Source organism: Triturus cristatus, chromosome 3_2 (assembly GCF_964204655.1).
Source record: "Triturus cristatus chromosome 3_2, aTriCri1.1, whole genome shotgun sequence".
NCBI classification, from domain to species: domain Eukaryota; kingdom Metazoa; phylum Chordata; class Amphibia; order Caudata; family Salamandridae; genus Triturus; species Triturus cristatus.
Genome location: NC_140584.1, coordinates 367,776,493 through 367,800,520, shown reverse-complemented (window position 1 = coordinate 367,800,520; position 24,028 = coordinate 367,776,493). Strand labels below are relative to the sequence as shown.

Below are 24,028 nucleotides of genomic sequence, written 5' to 3'. Positions count from 1 at the left end.
CATTTTCTACCAAATTTAAGTAATTGATCCAAAATGTATCCTCTTCCCTATCTTCTATATCTTCTACACTATCTTCCTCAATACCTCATCGTAATATTCTCCCTATTTTAAGTGCCCAGTCTAGTGCTTCATGTATTTACAAATTCCTCATTGCACCCCTGAACACAGAGCTAAAACTAACATAGAACTTCAATGGGAACGTGAATTGCACATTTCATGGTCCACTACATTTTGGGATAAGTTATGGCTAAAACTCCGTAAAACTTCAAGATCTGCTAGTACGACACAAACACTTTTGTTTATATACAATCAACTTATGTTTACTACAATGTCCCTAAACAAATTTGAATCCACACTTTCCCAAAATTGCTGGTCATGTAACACTCCTCACGCTGACTTATACCACATGCTTTTTACTTGTGCCCCCACACATCAATTCTGGCTGAAGGTATGGTCCCAAATCAATGCCATCTTTCACACTCATTTCTCCTTTTCCCCTATTGACATTTTTCTGGGTACATTATACGATCACTGGCAAACCCTCTCTTATAACACTGATGTTGTGGATTTATTAATTGCAATTGCTCTTCAACAAATAACGAAAAATTGGAAACAATCCATACAACTTTCCTTTCAAGCTTTGTGGTATAGTGTCTGCTACAATCATCGACTGGATCATGCTAATGCCTCTCCCATGTCTTAGCAACTGAAAAGAGAACACATATGGTCCCCTGTGACTATTTTGTTGGATACTTCTGCATGAAAATGTACACAACATCACCCATCATTGGAAGAAATATTATTTATTTACTTGTGTATTTACTTATATAATTCCTTTCTTTTCTCTGTTATAATTAAATCTCTTTTACAGCTGTTATTCCTTAAGTGATGATATCCTTTATGATGCATTAAGCTTTCCTATTCTCATATTATATATTTAGTCATGTTATTATTACATTGTCTCCCTTTTTCTTCTCCTTCTCTTCCTTACACAACTATTGTAAGCCTATTTTTATATATATGCAACTACGTTGATTTTTTCTAATATCTCTTTTTCTATAAATATGACAAGAGTTCACTTATTTTACTTTTGGATACTTTATTTGATTGTTTGTACCTGGTTGCATCTCTTCCAAAACAAACTTTTGTTCAAACTAAAAGAGGAACAATATTGTGTCTGTACATATCCCCAATCATTAGCATTTCTGATACCTTTGATTGCTTTGTGGATTTATAGTGGAGAGAGATAGGGCCCTCAAGAGGACGAAGAGTGGACTTTCGCACTTGTGGGCAGAGACAGAAGGCTATCTCTAATAGATTCTGTTCAACACAATTGAAAGAACTTCACAGAATACATTTGACCACTGAAAAACTGTCGGGCATTCAGTGTAGTGCAAATCTAAAAGCCCAGACTGGGATGGGGACAGGACAAGAAAGTTACAATCTTGTCCTATGAAGACATCTGACCCTTTTGGAATGAGATCCCCAATACATTCCAAGAGGTTTTGGGACAACCAATTAAATTAAGTTCCTAAATCTCATTGTAGAATTCCCAGGAAGAGGAGGGATTTTCACAAGCCGAAAAGCCGCTACTCAAACTTGATTGCTATTGGGTAAAAGACATGTTGCGCAATGTTGAAGGAAATCAACCCTCCTAGTACTGTTAGATGGAAGAAGGGTTTGTTTATGGGAGTTCCAGATATATGAAGCTTTAGGTTCACCCCAGATGCACTGCAGGATCTGGGAAAAAAGGAAACATATAGAAGAGGGGAACACCAAATACTTCCTCAGACTTGGAATGGAATTGGGTAAAAAAGGCATTGCACAAAATTGGAGGAAATCAAAAACACAATTTATAGGTGATTATGTATCGTATAGTGAACTTTAGTTCTCAGCTTGTCGGTATATTGTTTTACGAAAAAAACAAACTGAAAATACAATTAAGAGATTTTACAAAATCTACCCTCACTTCAAAAAAGCTGCAAAACACAAAGGTTAAAGACAAGGTAGGGGTAGCTTTTGTTAGACAACCTTACAAAGGTTTAGGAAGACCTTTGAAATTTGCTGGGAAAAAACATAGATTAGGCAAAGTTCTGGTTACAAAACAAAATCTAAAAGGCAATTAAACTCGCAATTTATATGCCTAGGTAAAGTAAGCATACCTATGGTTAGATATACTAACCATAACTTGCATCCCCAGCATGCACTGCTTATGATATCACATATGGAATCACTTACAACATTACTGATCACATCCTTTGGTATCAATAGGCTGTTAATTAAGTTTAAGTAGGTTTATACTTACTAAGTGTCTGGCCTAAACTACTGTTCTGACTAATTAAACACTTATTGCAGAAGGGTTAATACACATATTCTTCCTATAAATACACCATGTAATAATAGTGTAACCACACTGCAGAAACTTAATTCTACATCACACATTAATCCACAATCCTATTTTACTGACTAAGCACCTCCCCCCACACACAGGGGTTCTTTTTATAGTAGGGAGGATGTAACATTAGACTTTGGTGGGCCTATACAATGTGCGGAGTCAGATGAGGGTCTTTTTGATTAAAGGAATGTATACTAATGTTCACAACTTAAATTAATTTGAAATTAACGGTAAAAAATGTACTTGTGTTGCCAACTTGGGCATGACTAACTGATCTGAATTCACAGAAATTGAATTCTCGAGTTGCTGCGCACGTAAAAGAGTTTTGTTTTGTGTGCAAACCTTTTGCCACATTCTCACCCGTTTTCCCTGCATCCCTTGGATTTGTCACTGCGAGTATTGCAGATGTTTTTTCATTTGAACCGATTATCAGACTTACAGTTGATTCGCATGTGTGCAGCGCATAGTGTTATTGTTAATTAGCATCGTGGCACCTTTTGATAGTATGACTTTCCAAAGGTTTCCACTGCAGACCAGTTTTTATAGACGTACACTAGTGCTTAATTTGGGCCAGTATTTGCAGGTTGTAGCACTGGAACTCATTTTTCGGGACTGGAATTTATTTTTCATCATCTGACTGTTCCAGAGCAAGAGAGAGAATGTCAGGAAGGGTTTAAGAAGGAGGAGAAAGATTGGAAAACAACGACATATAGCAAAAAAATGGAGCAAGCAGGAATGAAAAGAGGCAAGAGGCAGAAAGTGCAGGGGAGGGGGAAGAAGCATGAGGTGGAATCAAGAACCAATCTCTCCTAATGTCTGATGTTGTCAGATGTTAAGCAGCGTATCTTGGTGGCAGTGCAGTTGTGAACATGGAGATGCCCACCCAGGTGGCATAGATGTGCTGTTTGGGGCATGTTTGTGATGGTCTGTCTAATGTGTGCTGTTTGGTGGTGTGCATATGCAACTCAGATTCTAATTGGCTCGCATGTGTTGTTAACATGTTACCCAAATATATGGCATATCTATGCAGTGATGGGTGAGTGCACAGTGTTCGGTTCATCGTGTTGTGCATTTCATTATTAAAAATATATTTCCCCTGATGATGTCGTACATGATTTCTCTAGTGATAGTTAACACAAGGTAAAATTGAAAAAGTTGGAGAAAGTTCTGAAATCAGGAGTGAACTGTAGACACAGACGCCTCCTGTCCGTGCATCCTTTACTATATATGTATACACACACACCCACACACACCACTCACTCCTCAGTTTAAATGATTTATGAATTGTATGGTCGACTTAAGCTCATTTTCAAAATGCAAATACAAAGAACTGTTTTATCTCTACACTATAAATTAAGTTAAATATCTGATATCTGTTTTACCACGACATTCTCTCTGTGTGATGCCTGTTTTGTTTGTACGTTTCACTGCACAGTCAATGAATGTATTTATTGTATAGTTAAAACCATTACAAGTGTATCAGTGTGCTCAAAAGTTAATATGGGCAAATGATAACATCAGCATACGCAAAGATTGTCCTCTATAGCTCATAAATATTGGCACTTTCTTAAATGATAAATAATTCAATCGTATTGCTTTATTAATTTTCCTGCTTCCTCAAATTTGCTTGAAAATGCACCATTTATCCACTCTTTTTTCAAAATTCTCTCAGGGGGAGAACCTCTCCGGCCCCCCCCCACCCCTAGGTTGTTCGGGCTCGCTCGCTCTCCGCAGTGCAGTACGGCAATAATTGGACAAGCCACCTCTTTCAAATGTCACCAGCCGCCACTGGTCATAAGATGCATTTGCTCATGTAAAACATGATGAATTTTTGCAAATTCACTTGCCCTGAATGTTTTTTTCTCACTGGGAAAAAGCTGCCCTTGTCAGGAGTAAATTTTCAACATTGTGCAATGAGATTCGAGAGGAGTTGCTGAATACCGTTAAATATGTTCATTTGTGGACAAGCAAAGACTTACAGGGAATTCCAACCCAGAAACTATAACTTCCCAACTACTTCCCAACACTGTATGTAGGTTTGCAAAAAGATCAGGTCAGTACAAAAAGGTCAGGACACCCAGTTTTCTGAGCCATCTCGCCCCTTGAACAAGTAGGTACTTTATACAATTCTAGGTCCCTGCAACTGCAATAACCCACTAAAAAAGAAACAACACAGAGAACCCCACTATCTCACAATTACACAAGTAGAATCACATCATTAAACCATCATAAGATAGAATACAACTGTTGTAAAAATCAAAACACTCAATCCTCTAACACCTTCCTTACTTTAGAAACACAACCAAGTAATACAAACATTGAAAAAATGTCAGTGTGTTAGTCAGAATACCAGGGAAAATGTAGAGTCAGTCTGAATTCACGCATTTACGGATATACTGTTAAATCCACAAACAGCAACACACAACATATGTCGCCACCTTTGTATATAGAACAGGAAGTGCAACAATGTACAGTTATTAGCAAACACAAGACCCATATTTATATTGCAAACTATTGTACATATGCAATAAAAAACTATCATTACTTCTTAAAAATACTATGATAAAAACAGTAGACCCCAAACAACTCATTAAGAATATTTTATTCACATTAAATATAAAGTAAATAATAAAATTCAACATCCACATTATTATAAAATCAATACTAGGTTTTAGAGGCAAGATGGTGGCCGAGCCGGTCGGCTGTGTAAAGCTCTCTGCCCGCACAGACCCCTCCCCGTCTCACTATGCTCCGATTGACCAACAGATGGCCCATTTAGAGGCTGCAAAGTGATTCGATATGATTTGGACCGTATATAATTTAATTTTCGGATGCCACCTATCTCTGTACTGCCAATTTACTTGGTGCCTCTTCAGCAGCTCTCCCTGTACCTTGGATACATCCCGAAGTCGGACTGCTACGCGAGAAGCTGACCTGCCCCCAAAGACCACGAGTGGAGCAAAGACTCGCGGCGCAGGGAATCTGTCTGCCACAATGAAGATTGAAAGCAAATCGCAGAGTACCGGTGTTACCGCTGTGAGCAGACCTGAGCATACCCCTGAGAAATCACACGATGCTGGGAAAAAATCCATCCCGGCGGCCTTCTTTGGTGCCAAGTATTCAAATGAAAGCCTGACTGCAATGGAAAATGGAGGTGTTGTACTGCAGTCTTACGAGCTTCAGCAGTCTGAAATCCCTGCACTGCCTACTGTAGGGACAATTGTACAGATCAATGAGGTGAGCGATCCTACCCGGGTCAATCTAAGCCTTGTTGGGGGGCACTTCGGGGCTGCGGAGGTAGATCTAATTCCAATATTACAGGGCCAGCTGACCCCGCCCCATCTCCCCCCCACGGAGGCCCTTAGAGGCACCAGTAAAAGAAATGATTAAGGAATGGGAAAACACAGCCTTAGCTACAGCAAGGCCCATTACCTTAAAGTCAGCACCTACTAACAGCTCGAAGGAACTCAGGGCTGGGGGACTTAAGAATCAGAGCTGGGCCGAACAAGCTGATAACCTGGAAGCCAGGAATGAGACAGACTCTGGAGATACATTCTTCTGCCTCGTGGACCCTTCCAACTCTTCTACCAACGAGGACTCTTATGTGCATAAGAGGAGCTCGGGGGGGGACTTGCCAGTGAATCAAGTAGCCTAACAGTGGGATGAAGAAGAGACTCCTAGTAAAAGTATTAAGCCAGGCACAGTTCGGAAAAAGGATTTGCCTGGCATGGTGGAGCACAAATGAAGGTGCAGGTGCTCTTATATGGGACTATTCGTTTTCTCCCATGCTGATGGGAGGGGAGCCTGCAGAGACAACGCAGACAACCCCTAGTGTTCACAAGAGGGAAGAAGAGGTATCATTCACGGTCCTCTGCCAAAGCATTATGGCACACAGGGAAGAGACCAGGGCATTGAGCGAAAGAACCTAAACAGCATGTTGCAAAATGCAGAGCTCTATTTGTCGTGTGGCCAAAGTCGTGCTCAGAATTTACTGAACGGATCAGTGAAGCCAAGAATCGAATTTCTACATTAGAAGATCAGCTAAAAGCACAGAAAACATTGACTGATCTGATGAGAACCCAGAAGGTCGATATTCAATGGAAACTGGCTGATTTGGAGAATCGTCTACGAGGAAACAATCTCAGGGTTCTTGGGATTCCAGAGGGAGCTGAAGTTTCAGATGCCTGCAAGTATATTGTTGAACTCTTCACAGAAACATTCCCTGAGTTAATGCAATGGTCTTGGGAGCGTAACGTAGAGCGGGCTCAACGTTTCCCATTCAAATAATATGACTGTTCAGGTCAAACGGCTCCCAAACCCAGGGAGGTGTTAATCTGTCTGAACAACTTTCTGGCTCAACAAGCTCTGTATGATTTGGCGCGTCCAGATAGGAAAAGGACTGGGAAGGGAAACGATTTCTTTGTTAGGCCAGACTACTGTCAGGTAACAGTGCAAAAGCAATTAATCCCAATGCTTCAGAGTAAAGGGGCTCAGGTATTTATTCTTAATCCCGCAAATCTTAAGGTTATATATAAGGATACGGCACAAATGTTTACTTCTGAATTGAAAGCCAAGGAATTTTTGCAGACAATTGAAGTCTAAATGCTGAAATACTTTGGGTTACACTGGGGTAAAGGTATCGATATGGTTGCCCGGCATGCGGTTAAGAATACTCACCTGCTAAGCCGCTCCTATTTCTCTATACGTTTAGCTCAGTTGTTTTTTTTGAGGTAGACATTGCGGCCCATTTGGACAGGGGTCTGATGGTGGTGAGGGGGGGAGGGGGAGTGGAGGGTAATCCATCACAATGGACCTTTCTGGTCCTAATGCCTTGAAGGTTCGGTTAAGGGTGGGTGGCTACATCGAAGGGGTGAGGAAGCAATAGAGTCTGGGGTGGTGCTGGGAGAAGGGGTCACGGGGTGTGGCAGGGGGCGGTGGTTTCAGAGGGAAAAATAAGCCATGTTGCGAAAATGTATAAACATGGGTAACCATATATATTTTAGCTATCTTCGATCACTTATTGTAATTTTAGCAGCAGGGATGGTCTGCGCTCTGATCAGGTGGAGATGCAATGAGGTCACATAGGCTCTGTATATGCTCTGTAAATATCTGTGGTCTTAATAACATGGACAAAAGATATCGAGTAGCTCTGGAGTTAGTCAATGCAGCCTGATATTGCCCGTATTCAAGAAACTCATATTACATGGGGTAGGTGTAGAGCACTATTGGAATTAGGCTATACCCTATTAGCTTGTACACAACAAAGTAGGTTAACTCGAGGTGTGCCTATTCTCACAAAACAAGCTATCTGTACCACAGGCAGTACACTTGTTGATAAGTATGGTCATTGGGCCATATCGGAATGCGCAGTTGGCTCAACTAAATCAACAACATGTTTGGTATACGGTTCTAATACTGATAATGCACAGATATTGGACTTCCTGAATTTGGAACTTGCATCTTGGTCGACGCCCCTGGTTCTATGTGGGAACTTTAATTTTCACCTGGCTGGGTCACATTTATGGAAGGTAGCGGGAAGCTATTCAGGGACGAAACCTAAGGTATTTAGAGCTTTGCATCAACTGATACTGAATCACAAGCTAATAGATGTTTGGAGGAAATGCAGGTACCCGGACCCTGGTTTTACTTTTTATTCTAATCGCAATAAAGCTGCTAGCGAGATAGTATGAGATGCCTTAAAGGCAGGCATCGGGGGGAAATTCTCAGTTTTGGACTATTCCCACAGAAGCAGATTAAGATGGTTGTACAGGGATTATATGAGGAACTCAGGAAGGCTGAGGAGCAACGTACACAATGTCTACAAAGGAATCAGGAAATAACTTTGATACAAACAGAGGTCCCCCTTTGCTTAACCAATACGCACTGGACTAAGTATATAGCTTGCACATATCATGTGTACAAAATGAATGCTATAAATATGGCGAGGCCACAGGAAAACTCTTTGCAAGACGGATAAGGCGTAAGGAGGTTGAAAGGGGGCTAGCTGGTATTATGGATTCTTTGGGCAAATTAGTTGAGACACTGCCCAAGATCAGGGGCGGCCAGCACGGCTCGCGTGTGGTGGGGCAGGTGCGGGGAGGGCGGGCTTGCGGGCTGCTTAAAAAAAAAACCCTACCTTGTCACCGCTGTGTCCTGTGTCTTCTCTCCTGCTCGCCTGTGTCCGACTCCAGGTCGGAACAGGAAGCAGGCAACCAGGCTCCCACCCCTAAGCAAATCACAAAGCACCAGTGGAGCTTTGTGATTGGTCAGAGTGCCGTGACACGGCGTTCAGCCAGGGGCTTCAGAGGTGGGCATGTTCTCCATGCAGGCTGTAATGCATCCTGCATGGAGAACAGGGGAGTGCGCATGATTGTTTTGGGCAGCCCGAGAGAGCCGACCAAACAGTCATTGCACACAGCAGTGTTTAACACTCCTTCCCTGAGGCTCAGCTCCACCCCCTGATGCCCTGCCACAGCAGGAGGAAAAAAATAAAATGATAATAACATTCCATTATCATTTTATTTTTTCCATTCTTTGCTGCTCCTGGCAGTGGAGTGACGCTCCACAGCCTTAGCGGCGGGATCGCCCCTGCCCAAGATCCTTACAGTGTTTAAAGTGTTTTATGAAGAATTATACACAGAGGGATCAGTAAATGATAACATTGGCAATGAGTTACTGTATTTGTATAGAGGTAGGCTCGGTAGAGAGGATCGAGTCCTCCTCGATGCCCCATGTTACAGTGAAGGAGCTTTCGGTAGGCATAAACTGACTAGCAACAGGCAGGAGTTCTATAAAACCTTCGTCCTGGAACTATGTAAGGATAAGTTAACAACGTTCCAGGGGGCACAACAGGGCCAAGCTCCATCATCCTGGGATTTGGCTAATACTGTTATTTTTAGAAAAAGTAACAAATTATCTATGCTGCCAGGATCATTAGAACCATTTCTTTATTGAACTGTGACGGCATATTTTACACAAAGATTCTGGCCACTCGCTTAGCCATGGGTCATTGCTCTTCTCGTATCATACAGGCAACATGGCTTTAACCCTGGAAGAGGTACGGTCACTCACAAAAGAAGGGTTGTCACGCTATTCGATTTAGCTAATGTACAACAGGCTCTGCTTGGGTTAATTTAACTTGATGCCAAAAAGACATTTGAACGTGTCTCTTGGGAGTTTCTCTGGGCAATAATGCGCTGGCAAGGGGTTGGAACAGCTTTCTTAACAGCAATAAGGGCAATGTATAGAACACTTTCCACCAAAATGTGTGCAATGGGACTAGACTCAGACACAATAGCTATCTCCAGGGGCACAAGACAGGGCCTTTCCTGCTCGTCCCTGCTATTTGCTTTGTAGATCAATCCTTTTTTAACTATGCTTGAGCGTAGTGTTATTATCAAATCTGTTTCATAGGGACAGGAAGAATATCGGGTTCTAGCATATGGGGACGATGTCGCTATCGTTACTCCAGGACTTGCAGTGGTAGTGCTGGAAATTGAGCGGTTGGCTCATAAATTTGGGCAACTCCTGGGTTATAAAATAAATACAGCTAAAACCTAGATTCCTTGCAGTAATCAGGCCTTCTTTGATGATCCAAAATTACGGAGGAAGTTGTATTTCTAGGGATTAAAATCAGATATTGTCTGGAACAAGTGGTAGCAGCCAATTGGTCTCCTCCCCTTAACCAAATTAAAAGTGAGCGCGACTGAATTGAATGCTTGCATCTTTTACAAGTCGGAAGGCACAACGTCTTAAAGATGAGCATCCTGCCCAAATTACTCTACTTCTTTAGATCAGGACCCTTGGAGCTCAAAGTCCAGCTGCAAAAATTACAATCGCTCTGAGCTAGTTTTATTTGGAGCCAGAAGAAGCCCCGAAGAGCGATTAACTTCATGACTTTACCTACGAGACAGGGGGGCTGGGCAATTCCTAATTTTTCATATTATTATTGGGCCTGTCTACTGCAGAATATGCTAATTTTATTACCAGGGAAGGAGAATATAGAGGCTGCAGAAGCTTCATCTATATACCATATGCTAATGGGCACAGAGTCAACGAAGACCCTATTAAAGAACTTGGAACCGACGTCGCCTTCTTCAAGGAAACCTGGACCAACCCCACCTCCGGTCCCGACATCGCCACCACCATCCCTGTCGGCAACAAGATCCATAGAAAGGACCGGCCGCACCGGCCAGCAGCACGAGTGACCCCCCACTCCAACACAGAACACCTCCACTTCCAGATCCAGACAGGCCCCAGGAACACGCTTTGCGCCACCCTCATCTATAGACCGCCAGGACCTCGCACCCACCAAGCCACTAGCATCACCGAGCTCGCCGCACCCCACGGCATCACCTCCATGGACTACATGCTACTCGGGGACCTGAACTTCCACCTCGACACAAGTCACTGAAGAGCACCTCAACTCCACCCTCCGTCAATTCCCCCCCCCCCATCGCTGCGACCGACACCAACTCCGGAGACAGGGAATTTCACCGCTGCATCTCCAGCTGTGCCGACAAGCTCGCACCCCTCCGCCCCACGCCAAACAACGCCCGCTGAAATCCGCCTAGTTCACCACAGAACTTCAAGAAGCAAGACGATCCTGCAGACGCCTAGAGAAAGCTTGGTGAAAACTGAAAACCAAGGAAGCACGTAACGACCACAAGAGCGCCCTGAAGAAATACCACCAGCGCATAAGAGACACAAAACGGACCTTCATAAGAGACAAAGTCCTGACCAACGTGACCAACACCAAGGAAATGTTCAACGTCATACAGCAGTTCGCAAAACCCACCTACGAAGCCACGGACGTCACACCCTCCCAGGAACTCTGTGACAAACTCGGCTCCTACTTCCATCTCAAGATCAAGGCCCTTTATGACAACTTCAGCGAACCAACGACGAGCACCATCCCCCTTCCCACCACCGTCGACAAGCCGACCATCACGTCCTGGGATCCCGCTACCGTCTAACTCATCACAGCGACCATGAAGAAAACCCACTCTAGAGCCCCAACGGACCCCTGCTCACCGCACATCTTCCACAGAGCCGCCACCGTCATTGCACCCGAACTAGGGCGCACCATCAATGCCTCTCTCAGATCAGCCATTTGGCCTGACGACTGGAAGCGGGCGGAGGTAAAACCCCTCCTCAAGAAACCTACGGTCGACGCAACAAACCTGAAAAACTACCGGCCCATCTCTCTTCTCCCCTTTGCAGCCAAAGTCTCCGAGAGACTCGTAAACGCCCAGCTGACCGCCTTCGTGGAAGAGAACAGCATCCTGGACGCCTCACGGTCTGGATTCCGCAGCAACCACAGCACCGAGACCGCCCTCCTCGCTGCCACTGAAGACATCCACATGCTACTCGACCAGGGACACACCACGGCCCTCATCCTTCTAGACCTCTCCGCAGCCTTCGACACATTATCTCATCGCACTCTCGCAGCCAGACTGCACAACGCAGGAATCCAAGGAGTCGCCCTCGACTGGATCCAATCCTTCCTCTCCGGCAGAACCCAGAGGATCTGACTCCCTTCCTTCCACTCCATACCCACGGAAATCAACTGCGGAGTACCCCAGGGATCATCACTCAGCCCCACACTCTTCAACATTTACATGGCCCCCCTCACCCCCATCATCTCACCCCCATCATCAGACAGAATGGGTGCAGCATTGTATCCTACACAGACGACACCCAGCTTATCCTCTCGCTCATGAAGAATCCCGAAGACACCAGACTCTGTTTCCAGGAAGGTATGAAGAACGTGGCAACCTGGAAGAAGGACAGCTGAATGAAGCTAAACTCAGAGAAGACCGAGGTCCTCATCCTCGGCCCCTGCACCTCCGCCTGGGACAACACCTGGTGGCCCTCCGCCCTCTGAAACCCACCCACCCTAACAGACCACTCTCGGAACCTCGGCATCATCCTTGACTCCTCCCTCTCCATGAACTGCCAGATCAACACCGTCGCCTCCACTAGTTTCAACTGCCTTCGCATCCTCCGTAAGTCCTTCAAGTGGATCCCCCCCCCCCCGACTGCAGAAAGATCGTCACCCACGCACTCATCACCAGCAGATTGGACGGCAATGCCCTCTACGCCGGAATCAACAAGACTCTGCTGCACAGGCTCCAGACCATCCAGAATGCCGCAGCCAGACTCGTCCTCGGGACTCCACGCCATGAGCATATGACCCAACACCTACGAGGTCTCCACTGCCTTCCTGTTGAGGAGAGGGTCACCTTCAAACTCCTCACCCACGCCTACAAATCCCTCCACAACATCGGACCCAAATACCTCAGCGAGAGAGTATCCTTCCATGTACCCAAGAGGAACCTCCGCTCCGCCGACCTCACCCTGGCAGAGGTCCCCCGCATCCGCAGAAACAGAACCGGCGGGAGAGCTTTCTCCTACATCGCAGCCAAAACCGGGAATGAGCTCCCTGTGAACATCAGACTCTCCCCGACCCTGCACACGGTCAAGAACGACCTCAAGATCTGGCTCTACGACTGATCCGGAGCGCCCCCTTTTCCCCCCCAGCGCCTTGAGACCCTCACGGGTGAGTAGTGCGCTATACAAACCCCTGATTGATTGATTGGAACCAAGATATTATTTATAAAAACTCGATTTAAGGTCCCGATAGCTGCTTACAAAGTCTGGAAGCAGGTCAGAAGGGGTCTACAACTTGGTAGGATATGTTACTATACACCTACATCTGCGTCACTATTATTACCCCCCATTTTCTGGGATATAGTTATGGAAAGTTGGAGACAAAAAGGGATAAGCATACTAGGAGACTTTTAGATTGATAACCAGATTATCCCGTTTACTGAGCTGGAAGAAAAACACTTGTTGTTAAGGGCAGATTTTTTTACGTTTTTACAGATCTGGGACTTACTGTGTAGAAAGAAAAATAGCATTACAATGTCCAAAAATACCTTAATTGAGGCCATCAGGCGGAGAGATAGAATTGGTAGTCTATATGACTGGCTCTCCCAGACCGATGAGCTGGAGATTCAGAATCTTAAATGGAATTCAAGATTGAATCGGGACAGAGGAATATTACAGGAATCTATAGCGATGGGGGAGAAGATCTTAATCTCATCTAACTTGAGGGCCCAACACTACAAAACAATTTTTAATCCATACTACACCCCAACAAAAATATCTAAATGGGGAGGGACAGCCGATGGCAAATGTATTCAATGTGGGGCTGAACAGGTGGAAATCCATCATATCTTTTTTATGTGTCCTAAGTTAAAGGCAGTTGATAGGGGGAATAGAAGTATTTTGACTGATGCTATTGGTTCATTAATTACTATCACACCCTTAATGATGTTGCTAGGTCTGTTGGATTAGTCACTGACCAATCAGGCAGTGAGGCAAGGAAGCTACCTGATCTTCATGGCAACTGCAGTGGACCGGTTATGCATTGCCTCACATTGGCTTCAGAGGGAGCCTCCGTCCTTTGAATGTGGAGAGCCAGACTCTTCGCCATCTGTTATCTTGAGTCTAACCTCTATTCCCTCAAGGGCCACAGGAAACGCAAACTAGGTGAAAGAGTGTGGGGCAAGAAGTTAGATCTAATGAATTCTTAAATTTCTGTAACTGACTCGGCTCTCTATTGCTCAAATATGAAATAAGTTCTTTCAGCTAGGGAATGGGATTAGAAAAAATGCTTTATGTTGCACTTTAGACTTCGCCACAAACCTGTGACCTGTTATGATGAAATTAGGCGTAGTATTCACACTCTTAGCTAAGATATCTGAGCCTCATGAGTTTTTAGCATTTTCTGTGTTGATTATATTAATTTATTCATACAATTAATTATTGTAATGCAGTAAAGTTTTGTGTTGTTTAAATGTGACTTGCTCTTTTTCAATCCCTCGTTTTTTCTGTGCATCTTCTATCCTGTGAATGCTCAAGATATGCTGCTTCATTTTGTACGGTTTTTGGGGCATCTTATCTCGCTTCATCCACAGTGTACTGTATCAGTATTTTCTTTTTGCGGATTGGCTTATTAAAAAAAAAAATAAATAAAATCAATACTAATGTCATGAATAATGTCATATATGAGGTCATAATCAATGTGTGACTAGTTATGGTTAGCATACCTAACCAAAACTGGTGAATGGACATTTTAAACGTGGTTTCTTCAAAACACAGTTGGAGTACAGAGCAAACTGCCAAGTTTTGAGTTGTTTCCAAAATTCTAGCACAGCCGGTTCTGATCTTACATGATGGGGAAAGGAGTTTCAGACAAAGGTCTCTTGGTTACGGGAAGCTCTACCTCCCCCTCCCCCCCCGCCCTTCCCCCATGAGTTTACATTTCTGTAGAGAAAACTCAAGCTTGTTTCTTGATCAGAGCTAGTGCTCAAGATTGTTCCTTGATCTGAGATAGTGAGTAAGAGAATATTTCCTGAATTTAGCTGTTAAAATAAAGGCTCCACTTGCTAAACAAAAAAATATAGAGCATAAACAGGGAGGTATCAACATAATCCTCTCATTAATGGCCAGCAAGTCCAGTCATTTAAGATGATTTGGCACAAGATCATTTTTTTCTAAATTGAACGAGATTCTGACTATGGCGTTTTGAATGGCCTGCAATCATACAAGTTGTTTTATGGAAAGGACAAGATAAACTGCATTGCATATTCCACAAGGGCAGTTGCAACTTGAACTCTGTGGCGAAAAGAAATAAAGAGAAACATTCTGAGGAATGTTTTCAAATGATAGAAATTTGATTTTTGTTACATTTGCAATAGGAAATGCTAAGAAGAGTTGTGAGTTATTAATAGTGCCTAGGCTACTGACTGATTGTAACAACTCCGGACAGGCCTCCTAAATAGGACAGCTAGAGTCCACTGACCGATTTGTGTAGTTTGTTTAAGACAACGAGGATTTAGGTGGAATTAGTTTCATAAAGTGTGGCCATCCAGTTTAGACTGGCTTCCAATGATAATGGATAACAGAAGGAGAATTAGATTCAAAATAGTCTGGGTATCGTCAGCACAGAAGTATGCTTTTAAACTGAAGGTTTGCAGCAGAGCAGCTGTTTGGCGATGATGTATGTTAAACTGTAGTGGAGAGATGGGACACCATATAGTGGAGGTTTGGAGGATGACTCAAAATGGCTTGGGTGTACTGTTTGGTATCTTTACTAAAGAAAAGATAAGAGCCATGCCAGTACTAGGCCTCCTATCGAATATGATGATTGGTGATGCAATAAGATAGCGTGGTCAATGGTATCAAATGAGGTGGAGAGATACCAAAGGATCAGAACTCTTGCATCACCATTGTCTACTACCACACAAAAGTCAAAACAACTAAGGTTAAGACCAGTTTTGTGCTCATGCCTGGTCTAAATATATGCCCTAGGATATGTTGCACTGCCATTTGGCCTCATACATTCTTACGGATTCAGGGACAAAATCCTGAAGCACTGGGCTTCTTAAGAGTAGAAATTAATTCTAACAAAATATATTTAGAGCTCACTCAAAATGTTGTTGTTTCTTGTGAACTTTCCGGTTACTTTTTTATTTTCATTTTTTATTTTTATTTATTTTTTGATTGAAACTCAGCCGAAATATCTCACGTTGCAAAATTAACATCATCAATATTGAACAGTATTGGTGGAAACATAGGCAGTACAATAAAATAATGCTCGTGCATATTCCCCCTCCACCCTCCCCCCCCCCCCCTTTCCGGGTCCCAGAAAAATCTCGATAAATGCCTCACATTTGGTCTTCCCAGAGTGTTATTACTCAGCCTGTATTGATCCCCTTGCACTAAGTTGTGTCGTGGCCTTGACCTCCTCCAACAGTTCTAATCCATTAAAACTCAGCCATGGCTGCCAGATCTTCCTAAACGTCTTGGGGAACCCTTTCGCTTTATACACTTAACTTACTTTTGTTTTTAGAAAATGTACCGATATACCCATGAAGGGGGGCCGGCCGCGTTAGTAGCGGAAAACGTTCCTGCGGCCGGCTTATGGATCTGTAAGGGAAACACAGCAGAAGCCTGCAAAGCGATAACACGCACAGACAGTTAACAGCACTCACACTTAAACTATCACCCTGAAACAAGAAAAACAGGGAAAACGACTTAACTGGCTGTGGGAGCAGCGAAGAAAGAGGAAGTGAGGAGACAAACATGGGACTATGTACCTAAGATGATGGAAACAGATGAAGGACTATGTATTTGGATTCCTCCCTGGTTGTAGGGAGTTGTTGTCTTTTTGTAATGTTGTTGATTCTTTTGAAGATCTTTCTGGGTGCTTCGAGTTTCTGTAGTAATAAAGCGAAGCGAGATAAAAGCATAATCCGAAGCCTCCGGTCCTGCCATAGAATCTCCACATTTCAAAAAGGCACTTTGACACAACATAAGAATGCATTTTATTTTCTATAGTAATCCTATTGAATGGTCTTTATGTACAGGCCAGTGCTCAAACGCAATCACAATTAATTGCACACACCTTTCCCTGCAATTTATGATAGATATTCAAATAATAAATGAACAAATACAGGCTTCTTTCAGCAAACAGGATAACATAGAGCTCTTCATTCAAAGTATGATTAACTATACCTATAGGTTGTGATGTGGGTGTAGGAATCCTCTTTTTTTAACAGCTCAGATTTAATCAAGTTGTCTCTCAGGCCAAACTTTTGAATTGGTAAAATTTGAGGGTTGTCTGCAATTCTATTAGCCGCTCGCACCATGCTCTCCGTGACCTCCACTTGATGCCTTGTTTGCCTGCAACACATAAAAAGGTTTTAGAAGATGTACTCACATAAAAATGGAAATCAAACAATTCATACCTAGATTTCGGTAACCACACACTGAATCTATGTGCCATAGATGCAGTTCAGAGTACAAAGATCATTGTAATTGCTTGGTCAAGTGTATCAATAGAATAGCAAACATGTAATCCTTTTTCTACTTATACAACTTCAGAAAATTAACATCTGCCCGCCTTTAATTTCCTCAACAATACTTATGCAATGTGTTTAAGGTAGGGTTAAGTGTGCAAATGTACAGCCACCAATTTTCAAGTTTAATGCATTTGGTTTCACCCAAAGCAGCATAAAGAAGGAAATTCCAACAGTTTCAAGATGCAAAACACTTATATTTTATTCATTAAAGCATCTAGTATCATATGAAAACGAACTGAGTGTAATTACGTAACATAAAAAGAATTAAACATTGGAAAACATCTGATGAGGATATATTAATACATAATTAAAAGTCATGTCTTTTACGTGCAGTGGACTTATATGAAATGCATGAAGGATGGGAAAAAAATCAAAGTTTTAACAAGAGGACTCATCTAGAGAATAGCTGTATGATATATTTCGTGACATACACCAAAAAGTCAAAAAAGAAAGTTTACTCAGCATATTCAATAGGTCAGCCGGACGATTGAACAAGTTACTTACCTTCGGTAACGCATTATCTGGTAGAGACTATCTAGCGGCAGATTCTTTATCTTTGAATTTTCCAGGCGTCAGGCTAGATCCGGAAACTTTTGCTGAGCAATACCCCTTGCGCACGACGTCGGGTGGCTCCATTCGGCTCCGCGTGACGTCAATGGCATCGGTAGCGTCGGTTATGACGTCACGGTGCCTACATAGGTGCCACCCAGGCGTGCGGACATCAGTACTTTTTTTCCACGCCAGAAGCGCAGAGCCGCAAATTGACTGGCATAAACATGTGCAAAACGAGGGCCCTGAAAGGGGAGAAATCCTAGTCCTACAACATCAGTCCGCAAAGCGGGGAAGCATGGGTGGGGCTGTAAGAAATCTGCAGCTAAAGTCTCTCCCAGATAATGCGTTACCGAAGGTAAATAACTTGTTCATCTGATAGAGACTTCTAGCTGCAGATTCCTTACCTTTGAATCAGATACCCAAGCCATACCATGCCGGCGGCGGGTGCGGACCCATGGACTAGACTAAAAAGTCTTGCAGGACTGAGCAAGCAAAGTGCCCGTCCCTGCGCACTTGACCATCAAGGCAATAATGTTTTTGCTAACGTGTGCAATGATGCCCACGTTGCTGCCCGACAGATGTCTTGGACTGGGACACCCTGAGCCAAAGCTTTAGTCGCAGCTTTTCCCCTGGTGGAATGGGCCCTTAATCTCTCAGGGGGCTGCTTTTTTGCAAAGGCATTACAGATTTTAATGCAGAGAACAACCCAGCGAGAGATGGTTCGTTTCTGCACTGCCTTTTCCTTCTTTGCTCCCACATACCCCACAAAGAGTTGGTCATCCACCCGGAACTGTCTTGTGCGGTCAAGGTAGAATGACAACGCTCTTTTTGGGTCCTGTCGGTGGAGACGCTCCTCTTCCTTAGAGGGATGTGGGGAGCAAAGAAGGTGGGCAAAGTCATGGACTGACCCAGATGGAATGGGGTCACAACCTTTGGTAAACTAAAATGCCCTGGTGCGAAGCACCACCTTGTCCGGAAAAGACATAAAATAAGGAGGTGAGCTGGATAACGCCTGTAACTCACTCACCATCTGGGCCGACGTAATCGCCACTAAGAAGGCTGTTTTGATGGTCAACAGCCACAGGGTACAATTGTGCAAAGGTTCAAAAGGAGCACACATCAAATAAGTGAGGACCAAATTAAGGTTCCATTGTGGCATAATAAAGGGCGTGGGCTGAAATAAGTGAACCAGCCCTTTTAGAAATCTATTTACAATAGGAGATTTAAAAAGAGAAGGTTGGTCTGGCAGCCGCAAAAAAGCAGACAGAGCAGAAAGGTATCCCTTGAGAGTTACCAAGGCAGAATGAACAAAAGGACAGTAGAAAGAGGAGCGTAAAGAGGGTCAATAGACCTTTCTGTACAGTATAATACAAATTTCTGCCAACGGCAGGCATATACCGAATTAGTGGATGGCCGCCTGACCGCCAGAATAACATTACATACCCCAGGAGGAAGGTCAAAAGTCATCAACTGCTGCCGCTCAATCTCCATGCATGGAGGCGCAGAGTTGACAGGTTCGGGTGGAGATCCCGCCCCTGCTGCTGCGACAGAAGATCCTCACGAAGGCGCAGCCTGATCGGAGGATCGACACTCATGTTCAGAAGCTCTGTATACCAGACTTTCCTTGCCCAGTCCGGCGCCACAAGGATGACTTGGGCTCGGCCCGGCGAACAACAGGCCTGAGCTCCAGTCGCCACAAAAACCGCCGGCGAGCGATAGCCACCTTGGAAACTCCAGCGTGCAGTACTGCTGACATTGCGCGTTCTCTTCGGAGGCGAACAAATCTAACCAAGGTTCTCCCCACTGCTGAAAGAGACCTTGCGCCACCTCCGACTGGAGACGCCATTTGTGATCCGCTAGGCATCGACGGCTGAGATCGTCTGCCCTGGCATTCAGAGAACCTGGCAGGTGTTGACCACTAGGGTTATGCCCTGATGTTCTAGCCAGGACCCTTTGTCCAGAGACGCAGGGCCTCTCGACAAAGGGTCCATGACCCCACCCCGCCTTGCTTGTTGCAGTACAACATGGCAGTGGTGTTGTCTGTGAACACCTGCACCAACTTCCCCTTGACACAGGGAAGAAATGCTTTCAATGCCAAGCGAATCGCTCGGAGCTCCAACACGTTTATGTGGAGCCCTGCCTCCGCCGGAGACCAGTGACCCTTGATCTCCATCTCTACAAAGTGGCCACCCTATCCCAGAAGTGATGCATCCGTCACGATTGTGAGAACCGGTTGGGGAAGGGAGAGAGGTCTGCCTTTGACCCAATCTCGGTTTGTTAACCATCACAATAGATCCTTCGCAGTTCCTTCCGAGATCTGAACCACGTCGGTGAGATTTCCCTGATGCTGTGCCCATTGGAACTTCAAGTCCCCCTGCAGATCCTGCATATGCCATCTCACGTGTCTTACCAACAGGATGCAGGAGGCCATGAGGCCCAACAGCCTCAGAGTCAACCTCACCGAAATCCAGGATAGAGGCTGAAATATCGGAATCATAACCTGAATATCCTGGACTCGCTGCTCGGGAGGAACAGAACAGCTCCGATGAGAGGGAGCGTCTAAGAAGGAGTCAGGTGTGACATTGGCACGTTTATAGAGAACCCCAGTGAATGCAGGAGGTCCGGCGTAGTCTGAAGGTGGGAGACCACTGCTGGGGGCGAAGACGCCTTCAGCAGCCAGTCGTTGAGGTAGGTGAAGACTGAAAACCCTAACCTGCGCAGATGAGCTGCAACCACGCCATCACCTTGGTGAACACCCAAGGGGCACTGGTAAGGCCGAAGGGGAGCACGGTAAACTGAAAGTGCTCATGGCCTACCTTGAACCTCAGGTAACGCCTGTGGCCCGGCAGGATGGGAATGTGAAAATACGCATCCTGCAGGTCCAATGCCACCATCAAGTCTCCTTGGTCTAAGGCAGACCAGACCTGAGCCAATGTGAGCATTTTGAATTTCTCATTTTTGAGGAAGAGATTGACGGTTCAAAAATCCAAAATGGGCCGAAGCCCCTTGTTCTTCTTCGGAATCAGAAAGTAGCGGGAATAACAGCCACTGCCTACTTCTGAAACTGGAAGCCTTTCTATAGCCCCTTTCGCCAAAACAACTGTAACTTCCTCTTGGAGCAGCTTTAAGTGATCCTCCTCCAGCCGTTCCTGACTCGGCAGAATAGTAGGAGGAAAAGAAAGGAAAGGAAGAGAATAGCCCTCCTGGACGATCTGCAGGACCCACTTGTCTGTTGTTATAGATCTCCAGAGGGGGGAGATAATGGCAAATTATCCCACCCACTGGAGTAGTGTGGTCCTGCAGAATCAGCCTAGGAGTGCTTGGAGGCTGCGGCTGCCGGGGGCAGTGTAGTAGATGAGTTCTGGCCGCCATTCCAAGGACGGAATGTACCTCGTCACAATCCATGCACGGCTTAGGCAGTCTATGCGGGGCGGTGGCTAGGATATGGCTGACGCGGCTGGAAACCCCTTCCGTTGCCACGAAAGGGGCGAAAGGAAGACTGGACACAAGGAGTGGAGGAGAGCCCAAGGATCTGGCCATAGTTCGAGAGTCCGTGAAACTGACCAGGACCGAGTCAGGTTCCATCAAAAGGCATGTCCATCAAATTGGCTTGGACATCCCCCGAGAAGCCAGTTGTGTGAAGCCAGGCGTGGCGCCTCAAGGCCACCATCGTTGAAATAGACCTGTCCAGCGAATCGGTCGTAGCCAAACCACACCATAAGGTGAATTTTGCCACATCTCTTCCGTCCTTGACAGCTTGGGAGAGCGCAGCCCGGACCTCCTCCGGGACTTGTGGCAGCACCTGCGCAACCGCCTCCTAAAGAGAGTGGGAGAAACGGCCCAATAAGCATGCGGTATTTTCCAACCGCAATGCCAGACTGGAGGAAGAAAACAGCTTCCCAAATGAGTCCAGTCTCTTGGATTCCCTATCCGGAGGGGCAAAAGGGAATGCGCACTGGGAAGTAGAGGCCTGCACCACCAAACTTTCTGGGGTGGGGAGTTGGCTAAGGAACTTTGGGTCACCCGGTGCTGGGCAATGGGGGCGTGCAATCGTCCTGTTCACTGGAGCCCCTGTGCTAGCTTTGGACCAAGTTCCTAGTAGGAAGTCCGTAAGTGCCTCACTAAAGGGCAACAGGGGTTCAGAGGTGGAAGCCCCAGGTTGAAGCACTTCGGTCAGGAGATAAGTCCTGACCTGCACTGAGGGCAGTTCCAGTCATAGGGCCTCAGCTGCCCTTTTAACCACCATAGCATACGACACACCCTCCTCCGTAGCCACTGTAGGTGGAGAGAGCATGCCGGAGTCTGGGGAAGTATCCAGACCACTGGCTTCCTGAAGGTCCCCATACCAGTCCATTGTCTCCTCAGAGACATCCTGGTTCTCTAAAGGGTCTCCAGACTCCTCCCATTCCTCTCCTGAGCCTAGCACGTCCACAAAATGCTCAGGCGACAACATAGAATCCCTGGGTTCTGTCGACGTCGGAATCGGCGTCGTATGACGCCGTTCCGGCTCTGTAACGTCGGGGATGAGGATGGGGCTTGCGCCAACGATGCCGCTGGCACCGACTTTGGCTTCGACACCGGGGAAGACCGTGTTGGTACGACCGGCGTTGAACCGGATCAGAGATTGGATCCCTGAGGTCCCACCAGTGCCATGGCCAAAGCCAACAGCGGCGAACCCCGCGGGGCCCAAGGGCTCACCAACTGGGCCATTCCGCTCTAATACGCGGCGCATGGCCACGTAAAAATCCTTAATTTGAGCAGGAGTTTCTCCGGCTCCCGTAAATGGTTGGAGGCGTGAAGTCAGCTCCGGCTCCGCAGAACCGTGCCTAGAGTGTCGGTGCTCTTTACCTCTTTCAACGACGGACGCCAGTTGAGGTGAAGTAGAAGTCTGCATGGAGTTCTTCTTCTTGTGCCTCTTCCCCGAGTGTCCAGATGACCTCGAATGGGAGGAAGAGGACTTAGGGCTCTGTGAACGATACCGTGACCTCTTCTTCGAACGGGATTGAGACCTCCTCGGAGTCTCGCTCAAGGGTGTTGACTGCCGGGCCGCGAGCAACTTCAACGCCCGCTCCCTCAAGGTCTTCGGAGCCACTGGCCGGCAGTCTGAACACGACTTCGAATCGTGGTCGCTTACAAGACACCACAGACATGCGCGGTGGGGATCGGTAACTGACATCGTGTGGAAACAAGTCCTGCACGGTTTAAAACCGGTCTTCCTTGCAAACATCCCTCGCATACGAAGTAAAGCAGCAGAGGGGGAGCTCTTTCCTGATCGGCACTCAACTGGCGCGGAAAGAAAAGAACTGACGTCCGCATGCCTGGCTGACGCCTATGTAGCCACCGTGACGTCATAACCGATGCTACTGACGCCATCAACATCACGTGGAGCCAAATGGAGCCACCCACGTTGCGCGCAACGTGTATTTCTCAGCAAAAGTTTCCGGATCCAGCCAGACGCCTGGGAAATTCAAAGGTAAGGAATCTGCAGCTAGAAGTCTATATCAGATATCATATTATACAGGCAGTTCAGTTCTATTTAACTTATGCTTATTTTTTTAAATAATTTTCCCAAGTAAAGCATTTGCAAATGTTTTTAGTAATTAAGCACTAAAGTTATCTTCTTCTGCTTCTGGAAAGTATAGTTCTCATACATGGCATCCATGCTGCCCAGCTGTAAAGATGACTAGGTGTGTAGCTACTGAAGGTTGGTTTTATTAAAACCAGGAGCCAGCCTCACTACAAATCGGGATGCCAATTTTTTAAGAAAGAGTTAATTTACACAATTTTCATAGACTATAAACGGAATGAGGACAAATGATAACAGGTGAATTGAAATTTCTCAAGTCAAACGCAGAATTGACAGCTGGAAGTCTAGCAACTCCACAACTGGCAATAAAATAAACAATTGACGAATTTTCAACCATAAATCTAGTTTTATCCTTATTGCAATGTAGTTACTCTTTTATAATGCACAATCTTTGCTCCTAAAATAATCAATTGCATTGAGCCTATACACTGATGAGTATGCCTAGTTTAAAAAGAACACACCGCAACTACATGGAAAAGGTATACTTTTCATTCTATGGGGTTAATACCTAATCAAGGAAAAGCAAGAACGCGTGCCTCAAACCTGATGGTATAGCAGTTC

The 24,028-nt window shown here is 45.2% G+C and overlaps 1 protein-coding gene across 4 annotated transcripts in view; it reads right to left on the bottom strand.

Annotated features, from left to right (window-relative positions):
* INPP5B (inositol polyphosphate-5-phosphatase B) overlaps positions 1 to 24,028 on the bottom strand; it is a 957,269-nt gene that overhangs the window by 420,286 nt on the left and 512,955 nt on the right. For all 4 annotated transcript variants that reach the window (XM_085647875.1, XM_085647876.1, XM_085647878.1 and 1 more), the window contains one exon: positions 16,982 to 17,149. In XM_085647875.1, the coding sequence (XP_085504001.1) occupies positions 16,982 to 17,149 (168 nt within the window). The remainder of the gene's footprint in view (positions 1 to 16,981; positions 17,150 to 24,028) is intronic.